The sequence below is a fragment of the Pleuronectes platessa genome, chromosome 11 (assembly GCF_947347685.1).
Source record: "Pleuronectes platessa chromosome 11, fPlePla1.1, whole genome shotgun sequence".
Classification (NCBI taxonomy): domain Eukaryota; kingdom Metazoa; phylum Chordata; class Actinopteri; order Pleuronectiformes; family Pleuronectidae; genus Pleuronectes; species Pleuronectes platessa.
Window position 1 is genome coordinate 9,554,924 of NC_070636.1, and position 20,189 is coordinate 9,575,112.

General features: G+C 43.8%; 2 protein-coding genes across 2 annotated transcripts; one reads left to right on the top strand and one right to left on the bottom strand.

Moving 5' to 3' along the window:
• Positions 1 to 762: 762 nt before the first annotated feature.
• On the bottom strand, positions 763 to 6,122 carry tmem30b (transmembrane protein 30B). Its single transcript, XM_053435296.1, has 8 exons — positions 5,985 to 6,122; positions 5,357 to 5,558; positions 4,777 to 4,884; positions 4,571 to 4,678; positions 4,148 to 4,235; positions 3,617 to 3,754; positions 3,169 to 3,375; positions 763 to 1,806 (listed from the first exon to the last, which is right to left on the bottom strand). Exons 2-8 carry the CDS (start codon positions 5,543 to 5,545, stop codon positions 1,628 to 1,630), a joined length of 1,017 nt encoding a protein of 338 aa, XP_053291271.1. The 5' UTR covers positions 5,546 to 5,558; positions 5,985 to 6,122; the 3' UTR covers positions 763 to 1,627.
• Positions 6,123 to 6,481: 359 nt separating this feature from the next.
• Positions 6,482 to 17,523, top strand: kdm1a (lysine (K)-specific demethylase 1a). Its single transcript, XM_053434848.1, has 22 exons — positions 6,482 to 6,545; positions 7,277 to 7,328; positions 7,805 to 8,098; positions 8,437 to 8,602; positions 8,815 to 8,948; positions 9,057 to 9,135; positions 9,238 to 9,330; positions 9,540 to 9,646; positions 9,885 to 9,966; positions 10,308 to 10,402; positions 11,378 to 11,395; positions 11,900 to 12,042; positions 12,134 to 12,224; positions 12,458 to 12,592; positions 13,850 to 13,923; positions 14,285 to 14,396; positions 14,600 to 14,732; positions 14,836 to 15,023; positions 15,911 to 16,025; positions 16,195 to 16,322; positions 16,836 to 16,982; positions 17,323 to 17,523. Exons 2-22 carry the CDS (start codon positions 7,284 to 7,286, stop codon positions 17,521 to 17,523), a joined length of 2,580 nt encoding a protein of 859 aa, XP_053290823.1. The 5' UTR covers positions 6,482 to 6,545; positions 7,277 to 7,283.
• The last annotated feature ends 2,666 nt before the right edge of the window (positions 17,524 to 20,189 follow it).

The window sequence follows — 20,189 nt, forward strand, 5'->3', positions numbered from 1 at the left end:
CAATCTGACAGATATGAGCAAAACAAGTAGACTTTTGCTGACTCATACAATCAATGATGAATGAGTTGCATGAATATGTCACTCGTTATTTATATTTCGTATTATTTTGACATATTTTCCAACCAAATCATCCAGATCCATCGACAATAAAAGCCACTTTTTAAATAAGAATGCAGATTTTATTCAACCACCTATTAATTTTTACTCATTTTATGGCATACCACTACCACATTCAACCACCTATTCATTGCACAATATCTAATACGATGTAAATTAAAAAAACAAACGAAAAGAACTATATATAAATAAAAAAATTAATAAATAAAATAAAAGAAATACAAAAAAATAGCTTACAATTTTTTCTGAATGTGTGTGCATCTGCATACAGTCCAAAAGTTATTGGGGATGCATGACAGTCTGCGTATGTATGTTAGGGGGCGCCAACATTGCCGCGGCCGGCCCTGCCTATAAGGTCAATAATGCTTAAACCTTGAGCTCCAGCATTAAACAGCCAGGATCCATTACAGTTAGATTCATTTATTAATAAACACTCGATGTGGTGCATTGAATTGAGCTTTTAGCAAAGGCCAATGTAGAAATGCATCCATAGTTTGAACAATTAGAGCTTCTGAAGTCATATTAAAGTGGTTGAGGCTAAGAACTATTTTCATCAATGGGAAGACCCTACTTTTCCATAGGGGATTTTCAATTTTTTAAACAAATATGGGACCGTTGTGTCCTAATAAGAGAAGGAGTTGGACATAACGTTTGGTTCAGTTTTATTAAATAAATACAAGCAAGAAGAGTTAAAATCTCAGATTCAAATGCAAGTTAAAAACTGAGATGCACAGCCTGTAATCATTTCCCTGAGATAGCAGAGCAACATATACACAATTTCTACAGCAGTCACTTCACGTTACATCACACACACACACAGTAAAATGTAACTACTTTTCCATAGTCAAGTAGCTTCTCAAATGATTTATGGCTTTGATATTATTTTTGACATAATCATTTAGGACTGAGACAGCTCATTTTGTGATGATGAAAAACAAAAGTTTTATGTAACACAACACGTCACTACCTAAAAACACCCTGCTGTTCCCCCCCTTGTGGTCAAATAATCAACTAAAAGGTGCATAATCTGAGCTGCTTAAACTGGAAAATGCTCATTTGATCATTTACACAGGAGCATATGTACAGTATGTCTTAATTTATCTGCCTGCAGACTGTCAGCTTCGACCTTCATCTCTTTGGATTATTGATGGAGGCTTTATTTTTGAATAAAAGAGAGAGCATGAATCTTAATGGAATAAACTTGATATGTTTTTGTCAAATATGTGCCAAAAGACGAGTATATGTACAAATTAGAAATATTCCCACATCGTCCACAAAGCCAGTTCCCCAATATGCAGTCGATGGAGAAATTTAAGTCTTAACTCTCAAAAATAAACAGCAGGTTCTTCTGCACTCCAGAGCAACATGTGGCCTCGGTTCATAGGTTGAGCCTGTACTCCTCTGTATGTGCGCACTGAACTGTGCTGTCATCAATTTACTGAGTAAAAAAGGGTGGGAAAAAATAATCTGGGAAGAGTAGATAAATTTAACTAAAGTCAATGACCAGAGATTAGTCCTCCTCGGGGAACTTGAATTTGGCGTAGACGATGAGCATGACTACGGACATGACGACGCACAATGAGCCAATCACGAGGTAGGCAATACCCAGGAACTCGTTCTTGCCACCCATCCAGGACACGTTGCTGAACACCACCTTCTTTCTGCCTTCAAACTGCAGAACAGGATAATCTGAGGGACAAGATGTTAAGGAAATGCACCAAGAAGGGAAATACAAAGGATTACCAGAGACGATTAGCTCACTGATGAGCATTGAAAACATGAACCATAAGACTGATTTAGCACATTTTAGTATATTTACTACAAATCATACACAACTGCTGTTTTTAACAACTTTGAATGTTTTTCTGAGTACCTATTAAAAATATGAAACAACTCATCATTAAAAATTTTCTTTTTACTGGTAACACGTAATTATTCATTGCTGTCATCTGTCAAGTAATAGTGGTGAAGACAACATCTCCCATGATGCCCCACTGCCTCACAAAATCATCACATACTGCAGCACACATTGTATGTTTAACTTACATCAATTACCAAACTTTGAGTATCAATAAGCAGTCTGAAAAGTTCTATGTTGCTTGCATTGGTAATGATCTGCTCAAACATACACGAGTTTGAGTTACACACTTTAAAACGTGAGGACACCGTGCGATGTTCCTTTAAGTCAAATAAAAGACTTGAAGAACTTTACATAGGCCTTGCCAAGGGAATCTATAATGAATACTATTTGCCCCTCATTTACTTATGTCAGAAGATTTGCCTGTTTTGTTCCTTCTGCATCATTGTGTTGACTCTGCTCAGTTAAAAACAGAACCACACCTCAACTGGTAAAACAAGTTCGCCCAGACTACTGTGGCTGTAATCTGACACAGAACCTGAGGCCATTTCAATGCCTGACATCTTTAAGTTGATATGACGGTCTGTAAATCTCAATATATCACCTGAGGATTTGGTTTGTTGTGCAGATTTATGTACTATTTTAAACCAATGTTCTTCTTCATTGTCTCCCCAGCTAATGGCTTCAGTGTGTCTAACAATCAGAAAAAAGACTGACAGTAATGTGTGTGGATTATTCTTCGATCATCCCTTGCATGCACAACCTATAAGACAAAAGTGGATTTTGTTCCCCCCCTCTTTTATCAAAGATGCTGATCAAGATCATGATCAAGTCATTATTTTAAAAACATGGTTTTACGTATAATTAGTATCACTCAAGTTAAAAGAGATAGAAATTATAGAGCCGACAGTTTGGGTACAACTCACAGCAGCTGAAAGACCTTACATGAGAAAAATATTAAATTCATAAATTCTTTGTTACAGAATGAGCCTCAATATTTTGAAAATCATGTGTTTTGGTTTAATTAAGCCTGGACAATTAGTTAAATGAAAAAGGATTCAATTTGGTCCCCGTGAAAAATATAAGTCATATTCTTTATGTTCAGGATTCAAACAAACAACACTAACATGCATGCTCATACCTCTCAGCACTGGCCTTCAACTCACAACTGCCCCTGTAACATGTAAGGATACTGTAGGCAATTTCCAGAGAGTAGTTGCCGGCTGGCAGACCCTTTTCGTATTCGCCCTCAGAGATACGTCGATACAGCTTCCTGAAATTTGGCAGAGCCGCCGCCCTCATCCACACCAGGAAGTCCTGGTTGTCGAAGCCGTTGTTGGCAGGGTCAGTGGGGTCCAGCTCGTAAGCAGGCTTGGGCCAAAACGGGGGTTTGGTAGTGCCTGAAAGTCAAACTTTGAGTCAGCTGTCAGGATTTCTAAACGTAACACTAATTACAATGCGAGTTACAGTGTGAAGTTTCCTCTTGACGGCCCTGTAGCCCACTATTTACTATTTGCTAAATTACTGCTTTTGTACACAATACTCCAATTCAGCTCTGCCATCCCCTTATAAACATTCACTGAATTACTCCATCACAGCTTCAGCAGACAGTGAACTCCAGTAAACTGAACAAGTTACTACCGTTGAAGGCGTTTTTCAGAGGGTTCACCAGGGGGTTTCTGAATTTGACGTTGTAGTCCGTCCACCAAGCGATCCCCTTTCCATCCAGGGCCACCTGCTTTCTTGTCCCTTTGACAATGTGAAACAGCTTGAAGGTGTCTTTAAAACAACAAAGAAAAAATAAAGAGTTACTACTTCCTTAAGCGTATAGAGTTTATTCCAGTTTGATCGCAGTCATTACCTCCGTCAAGAGGGTTATGTTTTCACCCCTTTTACATTTGCTGGGACTGCATGTCTGAAACCCTTAAATGTTGATCAGGAACAAGGGGCGGGCCCAGGAATTTCTTTTATCAATTTATTTTACATTGTGAAAGTAATTTTTTTTTGGTTGTTGTCATTTTGCCATGAAAACAAATCCAGTACTGTATTCAGGGGACTGACATCTATACGTTTGTGAAATTCCATGCAGCCTGTTTGAATCTAAGGGGACTGTTGGGCTTTGGCACAGGTATGCCCTTTACCGAGTGCAAGTTTAAAATGCGTTTCACTTACCATTGAACATGCTGTTTGCTATTGATCCACATGGGACAATTGGTTTCTGGACGCTGTAATCATATGGATAACATACATCACTGGGATCCTTCAAGAGAGATAGAAAACAGGGATTTTGTTGAGTGAATCGTCTGAGTTGAATATTTGTGTGTCAGATGTGAAAGTACATCTACTGCAGCTTTAATTTCTGAATGGTTTTCTATAAAAAAAGGTCCACTGATAAAGATGTGAACTGCACCCATATGTTTGACCAAGGTGGCGGTCCAGATCATTTTCAAAAGTGAGCACATATGGATATAGCTTTACTTCTTAATTAAAAACAGAGCCTTGTGTGTGTGTGTGTGTGTGTGTGTGTGTGTGTGTGTGTGTGTGTGTGTGTGTGTGTGTGTGTGTGTCTTTCAATATCCGATTCAGTTAACTCACCTTAAAACTGGCCAGGTCTCCGGACAGCTGGGTGAGATCTTTAGACGCACCGTACTGTCTGTAGTTCTGGAAGTAGTTGGACAAACCATAATACAAGAACAAGGGGCCCTGAGGAGGAAAGGAGAATCACAAAAACACAGCCGAGGGTCAGAGACAGGAGTCTGGCTCAATTGAAAAAAATACTGTTTTTGTACGATGGGTGCAACCTCAAAGAGAGTGTCAATGGAGAAGTCCACTTTGCACCCGCAATTCTTGATATCTGGGTCGCTGCACTTGAAGCATGGCGAGTCTTTCTCAACCCCAGTGTAGTCGATCTGTGTGGGAGAGAACAAGAAAGGTCATTATTAATTATTGATCAGCACAACACCTTTCTCCATTGTCTGTTAGAGACGCCACACCCGATTTAAACCACAAGCACATATCACTTCCCAGATAGCATCCGGAGGGGGGCCAACGCAGCACTTCTTGTGGCCCGGACAAAATGTGTGCGAGCCTGAAGGGGGCCCACTTTTAAAATAGCAAATGTGGCCCAATTATGCCCAAACAAATGTGGGCCATTTTGAAGGAAACATTCCGTGCTCTAGGCAAAGGTGTAATCTGGATTTGAACCGCAAGTGGCCAATGTGGTAAATGGGGAATTTGGAACAAATAGCACAATACAATGTGGGTTAAAAGCAGCAATAACAATACACATTTGTCATTGATTGAAAGTTGGTCCTCTCCTCTTCCTCTCTGATCTGGAGCCGTTTACTCTGATTTGTGTTGACCCTCGGTGAGCACTCTTACCTCCAGCACCGTGATGCTCCGCGAGGTGACGAAGAGGGCGACCCCGATGCCGATGAACACCAGGCCAATGACGACAAAACCCGGGATGACGATGCCAGCGGAGAGCATGGGCTGCCATGCCGGAAGCCTCTGCTGAGTGAAGGCGGTGTTGTCAGGCCGGTTGGGTGACTCCTCCTCTTCTTTCACCATGTTCCTTGTGTTTCTGGTCATAAAGTTCATCACGTCACTTGGTTTTACTTGTTAATAGTATGAACTGCCTCTAATTTCAGGATCTTTTCATAACAGCGAGGCCAAACACGAGAAACACTCCCTAATATAGACGGATGAGCGTTTATTTGTCCTTACTCTGAAGATTTCCGTCTTCTTTAATCTCATTTTTGATTTAATGCGGAAGGATGAATACCGCCAGAACCATGCATATAAAAAAATATCATATTTAAGGCCTCATATGACATGTGTCTCGAATCCTAACAAATCAGCAACACCCAGATCAGCCAAGAGCAAAACATCGATCTCAGATCAGATTCACTTCCCCACTTTTAAACCCTCTGTTCACACGAATGGTGAATAAATCAAGAGTGAAACTTTAATATTCCCATTTAGAATAAGATTTGTAGATGTTACTCACGCGCAGTTGGATCAAAACTGGAGAAAAACAAAGGGAGTCGCCGACTCATCGGTATGTTTCCTGAGGAGGAGGAGACGCGACGGAGCAGATCACCTTTACCTGCGCTCCCCCCTCCCCCTTCCTCCCCCCCTTCCTCCCCCAGCCTGCTCCTCTCCTGGACTGACGTCACTTCGTCTGCAGCACCGATCTGAGATCCGTGTTGCTTCGTAAAACCACAAATGAGGGAGAAAATGGGGTCGAGACAGTGAACCCCGACCAGCAATGGATGACTAATTAAAATCCCCATTTTTAAAAACATTTTATTATAAAACAATGTAGACATGCTTTTGAAAACCGTTCTGTAACACTAGACGTGGAGAGTCACTATAAAATGGACCAATCGCAGCGGCAGGATGAGCTAGAAATCTCCGCCCTCCCTTCGATTGACATTAGCTGAGGCCAATCGTTTTGCCGGATAATGTTGGGTAATGTTTCCTCATCCACCAATCACCACAGAGTTCATTGAGAGGCGGGGTCCTGCTGCTGTGCTGTCTTTGTGTTGACATCTGCGGGGATCCAGAGGTAATTTCTAATATTTATATCTAATCCGTTCTATCTTTTATTCGCTAAAAAATGTTTTTCTCGCTGTAGGAATGTTAAGCAACAACCAGAGAGTCTAATCTATTGTATATTTGTCTTTGCAAGCGAAGCAGGCGCTTTCTCTTTCTCCAGATCGCACCTGCTACTGTGTCACAGTTGGTGCTAGCTAGTCTATTGTTAGCAACGCTAGCTAACGTAGCATGGTCTCGTAAGAAACATTCGAAAGGAGATATTTGTAGAAGCGATTCAGATCCACGATTGCAGCACAGCTTGTGTTACGGTTGTGTTAAAGCACCGTGTTATTGTGTGGAGACGAGCTACATGCACGAGGCTGTAAAGAACAAACCGCTAGCTAGCGCAGAGCGTATGGTTGTAGCTTTAGCATGTTGCTGCTAGCGTTGTAGTTAACTAGCTAGTTAACCTTATTACATCTGGTTAAGGTGGAAATGAAAGAAATGTTATTAGTATGTGAAAAAGTTCCTGAATAAACATGGCGCCACTGTAGGTTTTCTCAAGCTTCTCATTCGGCTAACTTGAGAAGCTATTAATTGAATGAGTCCCAGTGAAGTATGTGTCATCAAATGATTCACTGGATATTTCTCAATGTGTGTCTGCGTTGAATTTCGTGAGCTGCAAACTCAGTGACAGGCCAACGTGTCTGCTTGGCTGCTCCTGTTAGTAACTGTGTTTCTGGTTGTGTCTTCATCTCTTAGTGTTTGAATGGATATTACCAGGTGCACGGAGAAATGGGTGAAACAAGAAAAGGTTACTGTCCCAAAGAGTCCTCCTTCCATTAATCCCATGACATTCATGCACAGTTGATATGATTTTCACCATCCAGTGACCCAGACGGGACATTTTGGGGCGTTGCAGTTTGACGGAGAGGTTTTTTTAATGCTCGTGATAGTTGTTAATGTTTTAATCTGTGAACTAGTTAGTGAGTATTATAACAATTTGTCATTAATTAAATGTGTTGAAAAGAATGTTTATACACACTTGTGTTATTTAGTGGTCTTGACCCAAAGTGGACAACACATACATTTTTTTCCTTATATATTTCTTTTCCAAAACACACATCCAACACGTCATCATTCTCATACAATATTTACAAACATTATTTTACCACTATTTTGAGCATTGAAATTTCAGCCATTTCATTTACAAGTTATTGTAGCTTGGGCTTGTATGTGTTCAATTTTCCAAGGGTTTCATCTCCTCATTCCTCTTTCCTACCTGTGCAGGAGAGGCCTCCAACCTCCATAATGCAGTCTAACAAGAAGTCAGATGCTGGCTCCTCTTCCTCCTCCTCTTCATCCTCTGCTGGTGCAGCAGCAGGGGGTGAAAGGGCTCCAGTATCGGATGCCCAGACTGGTACCTCAACCTCAGCTGCAGGAGCTTTGGATGTAAAAAAGAAGGAGAGGTCATCCCCTAGTGGGGAATCTGGAGGAACCCCCTTGCCCCACCAGGCGGGCCCTGGGGGGGCAGATCCGGACTCGGCTGAAGTCCGCAGGACAAGTCGACGGAAGCGAGCGAAAGTAAATATCTAATGAGTTTCGATGCTTCGTGTTCAAATAAATTTCGCACTAGTAGAAGTCGAGCAATGCAGGTCTCAGTAAAAGCCTCCAGAGCAATGAACAGGGAAGGACTCCCATTGTATCCACCAGTGGAAAACCCAGTCTAAAGTCACAGGTTCTCACATCAATGTGTGTCTTAGTTCAAGTTAGGAACAGTAATTTTGTCATAGTTTGTGCAACATGACATTTCTTTCCTCCAGAGAGCTATTGGTGAGTCTAAATTGAAACGGGGGAACCCCGGCGGTTCATTCACCGCATCGCAGGTTTTAATGGTGCTTTTATTGTGCCGAACGTTGCAGGTGGAATACCGCGAGATGGACGAAAGTCTCGCCAATCTGTCGGAAGACGAATATTACTCTGAGGAGGAGCGAAACGCCAAGGCAGAGAAGGAGAGGAAGCAAGTGATCCCTCCTCCACCTCCACCGGTAGAGGAAGAGAATGAGAGTGAACCAGAGGAACCCTCTGGTGAGTCTGAAAACATAGGTAACACATCACTGCAGGAAAACCAGGTTGATATCTTTAAAGTGGAAAGACGCTTAAAATGTGTGATTTAAAAGCCCTTTATAAAACTGATATAAAGCGGTTTTTGAATATGTACCCTGCGTCCAATTGGTTTTAAATTAGCCCATTATAATTCCCATAATAGAGATATATTGCATAAATTGCGTTACTGTTAGGTGTAGAAGGAGCTGCTTTCCAGAGTCGCCATCCTCACGACCGCATGACATCCCAGGAGGCCGCCTGCTTCCCTGACATCATCAGTGGTCCCCAGCAGACTCAGAAAGTCTTCCTCTACATCCGCAACCGCACAGTAAGTGCCAATATAAACACAATACATTGTGATCAAAGACCACAGGCGACAAGATAATATTTAAAAGCATATTTGTATTGTATCTTAATTCGTATCAACCTCATTCAGCTCCAACTGTGGCTGGACAACCCTAAGATCCAGCTGACCTTTGAGGCCACAGCACAGCAGCTTGAAGCTCCATACAACAGTGAGAGATTAAACTCAACCTTATCATCCCTTTGGTTTGCCTATAACTTGATTCCCTAATTGTTTTCACGTGTGGAGATTTAATGTACTTGTATCTTTTTAGGCGATGCTGTGCTGGTGCACAGGATACACAGCTACTTGGAAAGGCATGGTCTCGTCAACTTTGGCATTTACAAGAGGGTGAAGCCTTTACCAAGTGAGTTCCCTCTATTCATTTCACTGGTAAAATAACAGGAGCCATTTGTCAAATGTTGATCAAGAAATGCCATTTTGGTTGGAAATCAGAGATATCTCTGATTTCAGAGATATCTCTGATTTCCTCCCCTAATGTGTGGAGAACTTGACCTTGGGATGGTCAGTGGTGTACGGATAACTAATGCATGCACATTGTGCTTTTTGTTGCAGCTAAGAAGACTGGGAAGGTTATAGTAATTGGTGGTGGTGTGTCCGGCCTCGCTGCAGCCAGGCAGCTCCAGAGCTTTGGGATGGATGTCACAGTATTAGAGGCCAGGGTAAGTCTGTCATTTCAGTTATATTTGATATTTTGTCACATTTCTGTCAGTCAGCTCTTAGCACAAATCATTTGAGGGTTGTGAGATGGTTGCCTCCACCTACCCTCGGTTTATAAATGTTTGTTTTCTAAGAGTTAACTTCATATCTACTCAACTGAGTTAGACTAACCGTGCTTTTTATCATTTTAAAACTGCCACAAGTTTACCAGGTTATTATATATTTGTTTTTTTCCTCCAGGACCGTGTTGGAGGCAGAGTGGCCACGTTTAGGAAGGGAAACTATGTTGCTGATCTGGGAGCAATGGTGGTGACAGGCCTGGGTATGAATCCAATTATATATTCTAATGTGAAAACTCAAGTCAAAGTATCTTATAAATGTTAAGTGTCCAGTAGTTGCATTTTATTCCACATGAATACTACATCAGCTGATCTGTAGAATTATAATCTAAGTGCAGGATACAAGTGATTTATTCTGTGTCATTTTTGGTTTCGATTGAAAACATTGCACTTTATTCTTGGGAGCACAGAGGTCACTGCATCAACAGCCAGATAATGGTCTTATCTCATAGAATATCTGCTGTTACTTCAATGTTCCTGTAGAGGGTGGTATTGCTCATGTATATGCTGTGTCGCCTTCAATTATGTGTGTTTGCTTGTGCAGGAGGGAACCCCATGGCAGTGATCAGCAAGCAGGTTAACATGGAGCTGGCCAAGATCAAGCAGAAGTGTCCACTGTATGAAGCCAATGGCCAGGCTGTGAGTATAATGAAATATTCTTCAAGAATAAACTGAGTTGCCTCTGGTCCATTCTCCTGCCTGTATTCTCACATTTAACAAGTAGAATCCAGAGATACCAGAATCCAGGGTGATTAAATATTTACAAAAGTTGTAGAAAAAAAAGGGTCCCCATTTTCACAGCTTGATAAATGGCAAAAGGCTAATGGCAGCAGAGGCGTGCATGGGATTGTGAAAGTGATTCAGAAGCAGATGCTTGCAGAAATACGCGCTTGCTTCAGTCGCACCAACATTTTGAAGATCTCTTACAAACAGCATAGTAATAAGCATCCATCATGGAAGTGCAGCCACATCTGCATCAGATACACACCATGTATCCCGATTACATTTATCAAACAAGGACCTCATGTTGTTTACTTCCTTCAACAGGAGTCGTTTATGTATTTGCACGACTTTCCTCAGTGCTCTTGTGTCTGGGTTTGCAGCTGCTCTCTGAGTCTGTCGTGGCCCCGAGGCAGAGATCTGGCTTTCCATGATCCACAAAAACACAATGAGCGGTGGATGCATTTAACTGCTCACCATCGCGTGTCAGCAAAACCAGCTCCTGTTCTTTCAGATCAGAGCAGAACAGAAAACGGATACAGCCTAATGTCATTTAATTGGAAGCAACCCCCCCCCCCAATCCACCCACCACCACCCCACACACACCTCTGTCCATCAAGTGGCAGCAATAGTAGGAGGATGTTTAGGTTCATGCTCAGGTCATGTCCATTGAAGCAGAGACTCAACCAGTGGGACTCTTGAAACATCCACATCATGTGTAACTGGTTTCCTCCCCCTGCAGGAAAAGGCAGATTAAATGTACATGTTTTACTTTTGTGCAAACCTGTATGAGGTTAAAGTTGTGTTTACTTAATATTCTCTCTCTCTCTCTCCTCCCCTCCCCTCTTGTCTTCTCAACCTCTCCCATGTTCATCTTTTGGTGAACTACTAAAGGGGGAACGGTGCACAAGCGTATGTATTGGTTTATTTACATAACACATTCCTTACCTAACTTTGAATCCCTTTTAAATCTCCATTCATTTTGATTTGACTCCATTGAAACTCGCCTTTTCACATTCATGAGCAGCCCAGTGCTAATCTTTGTAATAAGAAGTTGTAGTTTCCCTTTGAAAATGATGGAGGGTAGATTTGCGTTAAGTTCTATCAAAACTTTTCCATCATAAATAACACAATATCCGGCACTGTTTGAACTGTTGCTATGTTAGCATGGTGTCCATATTCAATAAAGCATGTTTTGAGTCATGTTTTGAGTTACAAGTTGATTTTGTAAAGTAAAAATGCCATTAAGACAAAACTTGAAAACGTTAAAATAAATAAGTAAAAATGGGCCTTTATTTGTAGTTGTTATTGTATGTTTTTTATGACTATTTCTAATACTTTGATAGAAGATTCAGTCGCTGCTGTATTTAGTGGGACTTAAAGCCAAGTGTCCTTGTTGTCCAATCATGTGTCCAGGTGCCAAAAGAAAAAGATGAAATGGTCGAGCAAGAGTTCAACCGACTGCTGGAGGCCACCTCCTACCTCAGCCACCAGCTGGACTTCAACTTCCTCAACAACAAACCTGTTTCTCTGGGACAGGCCCTGGAGGTGGTCATACAGTGAGTAGGATGTACACATCACAAGCTTTCACTTAAAGAAAAGATGTATGGAAATACATATAAACACTATTTCTTGTGTGTCTGTGTGCAGGCTGCAGGAAAAACATGTAAAAGACGAGCAAATCGAACACTGGAAGAAGATTGTAAAGACTCAGGAAGATCTCAGGGATCTTCTCAACAAGGTGAGACTTAGATAAGTTGTTTCTGTGACAGTGGAAGCCTTAAACAAATTTCCGACTGCTGTGCAACTTTTTTAATTCCCTCAAGCGGTCAAGACAATTACATTTATTATCATTTTAAACTTTCTAGGTCAAAAATGTGTTTTAAAACTTCTCATGTTGAATGTAAAATAGTTTAGTTTATAATTCTAACTCAACAAGTTATTTATCCCTGTTTCACTTTCTTCTTCTTCAAGATGGTGTCGGCTAAGGAGCGGGTGAAGGAGCTCCACCAGCAGTATAAAGAAGCCAGTGAGGTCAAACCACCCAGAGACATCACGGCTGAGTTCCTAGTGAAGAGCAAACACCGGGACCTCACCTCCCTCTGCAAAGTGAGCTCAACCGATGTTTCAGAAAAAGAGAGAAACGTAGAAAGAAGAGTGACGTAGAACAAAGTTACGATAAAGTTTCCGGCTGCAGTTATCTAGATTGTTAGTTGTCCAGAACAGATTCCTACGAGACACTTTCATGACTTCTTCAGATGTCTTGGAACGAGCAGGACTCAGATGGCACGACTTATAATAATCTTGTTACTGCAGTTGAGTTTAAAGAAGCTAACTGTTCCCACCTGCGTTTTGTGGAGTGGTGGATAACGTACTGTCTCTGTGTTTTCATTTACTTTGGTTTGAACCCTTTTGAAGCAGTATTCGATTTTCTAGGTTGATGATAAGTTGTGTCAGGAGGTCAACCACTATAGTCTGAACGACTGAAACTCTTAAGAAATACAAAGATCAAGTATTGGTGAGGAAGTACCAGCATGTAAAAGGGATGTTTAATGGACTGCGAGGTCAGGGCGCTGTGCAGAGAGCCAATGCCGTGCGATCTATGTAAACAAGACGGCCTGTGTTTAAGTGGTTTAATGCTTTGGTGGGATGTATTATTACGGCGAGTGCTGCTGTTTTATTTTTGGCGCGGACAAATCACCTCCACTGCCGCGATGTGTATATTTTAGTAGGAGGTTTTCAGTTGGTTTAAACACAGCTGGTGTCTCGAGCTGGATTCGTCTGCAACTCATCCGCTGGCTGAGAAACCACTTCAAGGCTTTGAATCACGGCCTCACTGTCTGAATGTCTGCGGAGGCAAACACACACATTTTCAGCATTACATTAAAGAGAGTGTGTGTGTGTGTACATGACATGCATGACTACACCATATAACAAGGTGTTAAGGGTAATAAGGCGATGGCTGTAGCAGGCCTGTATAGATCAGATGTGATAGACTTGACTGAGTGGAGCTTGGTGCCCGGCGTGGTAGGTGGTATGGCCAGACTCTGCTTCCCTGTCATACTTGATTCTGTTGTGGTGAACTGATGAATAGGTGGAGTCGGCCCTTTCTGTCAGGACTGCTTGTCCTTTCTGCATGACCCGAAACCCTCTGGGTGTGCACCTGCTACACACACGTGCACACGTATGCCGTGCACACTCTCACCTAGTTCAAATGTGACTCATAGACTCGAAGAGCTGGTTATATCTTTATATATTTAGACTGAATGTATAAAGATATAACCAGCTCTTTGAGTCTATGAGCCAAAAGTAAAGCAGTATTGTGTCTTTAAATCTTGAATATGTCTTTCTGCCTCGTCTGTGTAGGAGTACGACGAGCTGGTGGAGACGCAGGCTAAAATGGAGGAGAAGCTGCAGGAGCTGGAGGCCAATCCACCGAGGTAACCCGTCCTGTGGAGGTTTCAGCACAATCTCTTTAACTGCAACCAAAAAACAAAGAACGGAGGCGCTCTGATTACCAGACGCACAGAGGACGTGTCGATTCATTCTCTGCCCAGGGTGGCGCTGTTCCACTGTATCTTTACTTTAATATATTCCTCTTGTTTAAAAACCTTTAAATGGTTACAAAACAGACTTGTTATTGTGCAGCAGCACACGCACACCCTGTCACAATGTTCCTATTTTAAAGGTGTTATTAAGTTGGGAGCAGATTTTTCCTCACTTGTGCATGAGTAAACCTGTTTCAATGATGTCAGCCTTCAACAACGTGTCTCTCTCCCCCCCCACCTTGTTTTCCCACAGTGATGTTTACCTGTCGTCCAGGGATCGGCAGATCCTTGACTGGCACTTTGCCAACCTGGAGTTTGCCAACGCTACACCCCTCTCCACCCTCTCTCTCAAGCACTGGGATCAGGTATGTACATGTACCCATTCAGAAATGTCACAACCGTGCCGTCCTGACAATGGACCTGTGAAGCAAAGACACTTGATCCTCTTATGTTCTCATGTGTGTGTGATATGTTTCACTAGTTTGATTATGAGATCTTCCTGTTGTGCTGCTTCCTTTCATAAGGAAGTTAATGCTGCTGGGATGATATATTTTTCATTGATCCACAGGACGATGACTTTGAGTTCACCGGCAGCCACCTGACGGTGAGGAACGGCTACTCGTGTGTCCCCGTGGCCCTGGCTGAAGGCTTGGACATCAAACTGAACACAGCAGTGCGGCAGGTCCGGTACACAGCATCTGGTATGTGTTCACAACTGTGACTAAAACTGTTTTCATTTGACAGATTTCCCACTTGAAATATGCAGTGTGTGTTTGACATGTTGTTCATCTGTTGGACCTCCAGGCTGCGAGGTGATAGCAGTCAACACTCGCTCCACGACCCAGACCTTCATCTACAAGTGCGACGCTGTTCTGTGCACCCTGCCCCTCGGAGTGCTGAAGCAGCAGCCCCCCGCTGTGCAGTTTGTTCCCCCGCTGCCCGAGTGGAAAACATCTGCCATACAGAGGATGGGCTTCGGCAACCTCAACAAGGTTAGTGCCAATGTGGTGCTTAAGGCTTTATTAGAACACGCCTCTCTTCATCCCCTCCTAAGCAAACTACTGGATCACATTCACATGTTAGTGCGTTTAGTGTTAGCATTAGAGATTTGACTCATAAACCCTCAGTCACTACAAGAGAGAATTTCTCCCCTGTCGAGTCAGCATGGGAAAACAGTGAATCAGGTTGTGAATCATGCAGTGGGTCGTCACAGTGTGTTTTCCTGAGGGACTCCTCCTGCTGGTGTTTCTGCTGCAGTGTCCTTACGCTGGCACTCTGACCTTCAGCTTCTCGAGAGGCTCCTGCAGCCAAAACACAATGAGCTCAGCGTTCAGAATCTGTTCAGTCTCTTTACTTGCAGGTACACGTGTACGTTTCTTTTGGGCTTTTCCAGATTGGCACCTTCTGTATTCAACTTGCTCCCTCCATCACTTGCCTGTCGAATCTTTTTCGATAAAGTGGCAGGTTGATGGCGTACAGTTTGGAGAACAAGGAGTCCCCTCGTGATTCCATCTTCTGTCTTTGCTCAGATGAAGAATTTGAGTTCGAGGCTGTCGCGTGCAAGTGGTCGATGCTTCTTGCCAGCGTGTCGGTAATCCGATCAGAGTGCTCATTCTGTGCTGCTCTCTCCCTCTGTAGCCGAGCATCATCTGCAGCAGAGCAGTTACCTCCTAATTCTGCTGCAGCACAGACAGCACTGCATGATTATGCAATCTGAGCTGCTAGCAGACTTTATTACCAGCAGGGGGAGCTCTACCATTCACACAGCAACGACTAGTGTTGCAGTCAATGTGCTGAGTGTGAGTTGCGTTCTTGCCTCAAATAAACAGTTTGATTGTTGTGTGACGGTTCTGGTTTTTGTGTCCCCCCCCTCCTTCAGGTGGTGTTGTGTTTTGACCGTGTGTTCTGGGACCCGAGCGTCAACCTGTTCGGTCACGTCGGCTCCACCACAGCAAGTCGGGGCGAACTCTTCCTCTTCTGGAACCTTTACAAAGGTGATTTCACTCCCACTATTTGATTTGGATTATCCACGATTCTCAATTGGAAGCACGACTGTGCAGCACCTTCTTGAAAAGTATTACCGTCCTTGCATGCCCTTTGTTTATCTAAGCTAATAAATAAAACAACAGTGTCTAAATCAAAGTGTGACATTTCCCCCGTCAGCCCCGATCCTACTCGCTCTGATGGCCGGCGAGGCCGCTGGCATCATGGAGAACATCAGTGATGACGTCATCGTGGGCCGCTGCCTGGCCATTCTCAAGGGAATATTTGGAAGCAGCGCTGTGCCGCAGGTCTGTACATCCGTCTGTAAGCACTAGAAATCTCTAGTCTGTCTGTCTGTGGCTCACATGTATGGAACATGTTTGTCCATCTAGAACATGATTGTCCATTCATCTTTCACTTCTTCCACCAAACTGTTTATTTTCTGTCCAAACGTCGGGCAGTGTTGATCCAGTGCAGCTTCATTTTGTTTGTTGTTTACAGAAGACTAGGGCTGAATCTCCCCCCTTTGCGTTTTCCCTCTGGTTTTTCCAGTCCTTAAAGTGGAATGTCCTCGTTCCTGAAGCGAGACCCCCGTAGCCCGCACAGTGTGACAGCGAGCACATGTGAACGGCCCTCGCCGGTGGAGCCGCGTCCAAACCACGCGTCGTTATAAATCATTTGCTTATGGTTTCAAATTGGATAAAGTCATACGCATGAAGGCCAGATCTGGAGCCCGTCGCCATCCAGCTGTTTACAGGTTCTTCTCGATACCGTCATGGAAACCCCTAACAAGTATGTGTTGTTGTTTGTTGCCATGGCAGCCGAAGGAGACTGTGGTCACCCGTTGGCGTGCCGACCCCTGGGCGCGAGGCTCCTACTCGTACGTGGCGGCAGGTTCCTCGGGCAACGACTACGACCTGATGGCACAACCCATCACGCCGGGGCCGGCCATACCCGGAGCATCACAGGTAAACAAACAGAGCTGGTGCTGGTCGGAGCGTCACGTTTGTGTGTGTTTGTGTGTCAGGGTGAGGAAGAGGAGGCCTCCCAGTTAGCCCACAACATTCAACCAAACCAAACCAGAGCATTTTATTCCCGACGCAGTTGTTTTCTTGGCTCTTTTCATGTTGGCGTGCTGAATAATGTGAACAAGTCATATTTTATGTGTTGACTGATGACTTCTGGCAGCTCGTTACCACAGCCCCCCCTCCCGTCTCTGGTTCTCTCCAGGCCCCCATTTTCCCTTTTTATTATGTTGAGACAATCCAACATCCCTCTCAGTGTGGTTTTTCTTTTTCCCCTTCTCAGCCCGTCCCCCGTCTGTTCTTCGCCGGCGAGCACACCATCAGGAATTACCCGGCCACGGTTCACGGCGCCCTGCTCAGCGGGCTCCGGGAGGCCGGACGCATCGCGGACCAGTTCCTCGGTGCCATGTACACGCTTCCCCGACAGGCCACTCCGGCGATCGCCAGCAACCCTCCACAGGCCCAGCCCACCCCCAGCGTCTGAAATGGATCCTGCCCCCCCCCGGGACTGTTTGTTAAAAATAAAAGATAAAGGTTTACCCATAAACTGTAAGAGGTGAAAGATCCTGAAAGTCCAGGAAACAACTTTGCCACCTTGCCTTCTGACTGAAACAACAACACTCCTTACAGTTCATTTTCAGCTTGTGTGTGTATAACGCGGAAACGAGATTCTTTCACTGGACCATTTCAATTCCTCAGACTGGTGATATACGTTCAGCTGACCTACCTGTAACTAACAGAGACTGATGTGTCCCACTACAAAGACTGGGCTGTGAATAAAGCTCAGTTTCTATTACACTCTGATGTAATAATCCATCTGAAACTCAGTCTAAAAGGTGAAGCATGGCATTACTTTCGGTCCTCATAGAGTATTTGTGATCCCACGTTGGAGTGAGTATTTATGTACCTCTGTCTGAACGTTAAAGAATGTCTGGAAAGTATTTTACTACAACTTATACCCAGATATTGTACAAGTTAAAAATGACCAGTTCAGTGGCACTGGGTCCATCCTCTGAAACCTAAGCAAAATACATTATTTCCAGGGGCCTTGTCTTGGTCCATGAACTGTAGCTCGTACATTTGATTTCTGTCATTTAGGTCGCAGAGTAGAGAAGAAATAGTTTGTATTGAAAGCTAAAATATGAATTATGTTTAAAAGAATATTTGTGATTGTTACTTTTGTTTTCTTATTTTTGCCGTAGAATTTATTATGGTTGTCATCAAACTTTTATATTGTCAACTGTTTTTGTTATTAAAAGAAGAGAGAAATTTCCACTTGAGACTAGTGTGTTTGCTTGTGGACGAATTTTCAAGTACATAATGTTTATTTAATGCAGCTTTTCTAGAACGAAATAATCTAAAATGTTCCTCTGTGGCCTCAAAAAAATGTGTTTTAGCCTTTTGAACAAATCACATTTCGGCCTTTTGGTGAATTTCTTCAAATGTAACCAGGTGTCCCTTGGACTTTAAGGTGGAATAGATTTCAGAGGACAAAGGTCACAGGGACCTCATGAGTCTCATGGAGACTGAAACAGCAGGCTGGGCACAAGCACACAACCGCAGGATGGTAATTTGAGTTCTACTTGTGTACAGAACCAACATGGCTGCTGCTCTGACCCTCCACTGACCCTCCTTGATTTCAGGTCTGGCTGCTTCCCAGTGTCTGTGGTACTGCGTGAGAGGGGGGGTGGGGGGGGGTAAACGAGGGTCCCTGGCAGCGACTCCTTCATAGTGGGGGATCCGCTGAATGATGGAGGGGGGGGGCGGGGGATTTAAACGGTCAACCATGAGCTATGGGTTGTGTTCCAGGGCTCCGTGCCCCTCTGTTTCCATCCCTCTCCAGCGTCACAGGCCCTGTTTTCCCCCGGAGCTGCGGTTATTATTATCGTGACCAGAGGAGATGTTTGATGTAACAACAGTAATCTGAGCCGGGGTTTTGGACGCCAGCACTCGGGTATTTTCACCTCCCTGGTAAACCATCGGCTCAGTGCAGCGTGTGTAGCTGTTGACTGGTTGAGGTTGTTTATCAGAGAAGCCTCCAGCCCACACTGACTGATGACTCTACAGACGCAGGACGTGGGACAGGGAGGGTTCTGGAGTGAGGAGGCGGCAGCGTGCCCCAGCACATCTCATGGGATTCATAGGTGTGGGGTGGAATGTGCACAGGTCCGCAGGTACAAACAGCTCCCACGCACAGCGATGGGTATTGAGGTAAACAATCCATCCTAATCAGATTCCCTGTGAATCCAGAAATTATACATCAGTTTAGAACTAGACTCAATGGAGCACATACCTCCGCCCAGGCCCAGCACACACCCCAAAATCTGATCAAGCTGATATTTAACAGTTCTGTAAATTTGCCAGATCCATGAATTACTCCCTGGGAAAATGTCTCACAATGTTAAAGAAAGTGAAAATAAAACCTGTTTCGGGATCTGCAGCAATATTTCAGTTCTCCTTTGACACGTACGCATCCTCCCACCAAGCTCCCTGGCACTTTCAGTTGTTTTTGTGTAATCACGGTCACAAACAAACTGTTAACACATTCTTTTGACGTGAATCGATTCTCTAAATGAGTAAAAACCAGATCACTGAGCAGGTTCCTCCTCTGCACTTGTTTAAAGGTTTATCTCTGACCTCAGGAACCCTCCGGCTGCTCTCACACATCCAACATATGACTCAGTTTTCACCTGTCGTGGGCAGTGAAACCTCCTCCTCCTCCTCTTCCTCCCTCTCACTCCTCCATCCTCCTCCTGCAGGGCTGCTGACTCATTTCTCTGGATGACTTCACAGCACATATTCAGGTCAGGCAGCAGCAGCACCGCGGCTCAGGGGTGCCAGCGTCCACACAGGCACCAGTGTGTCAGGGCAGCAGCTTCCTGCATGTGAACTCAGGGCAGATTAAACACAGCAGGAGCAGGGGGACGCTGTTAACCCGTGAAGAACATCACCAGTGAGAGGCCAGTTCACTGTGGTTCATGGATGATGGGACGATGGGACGATGAGATCACTCCTCAGACCCTCAGGAGCAAAACATTCGGTGAAGCTGCTCCAAGTCAATGAGGATCTGAGAGGAGCTTGGAATGCAAATTACAAACCCACCTATTAAGTCCAGCTTTTTGCTTGACTATGTTTTATAATTGTGTGTCT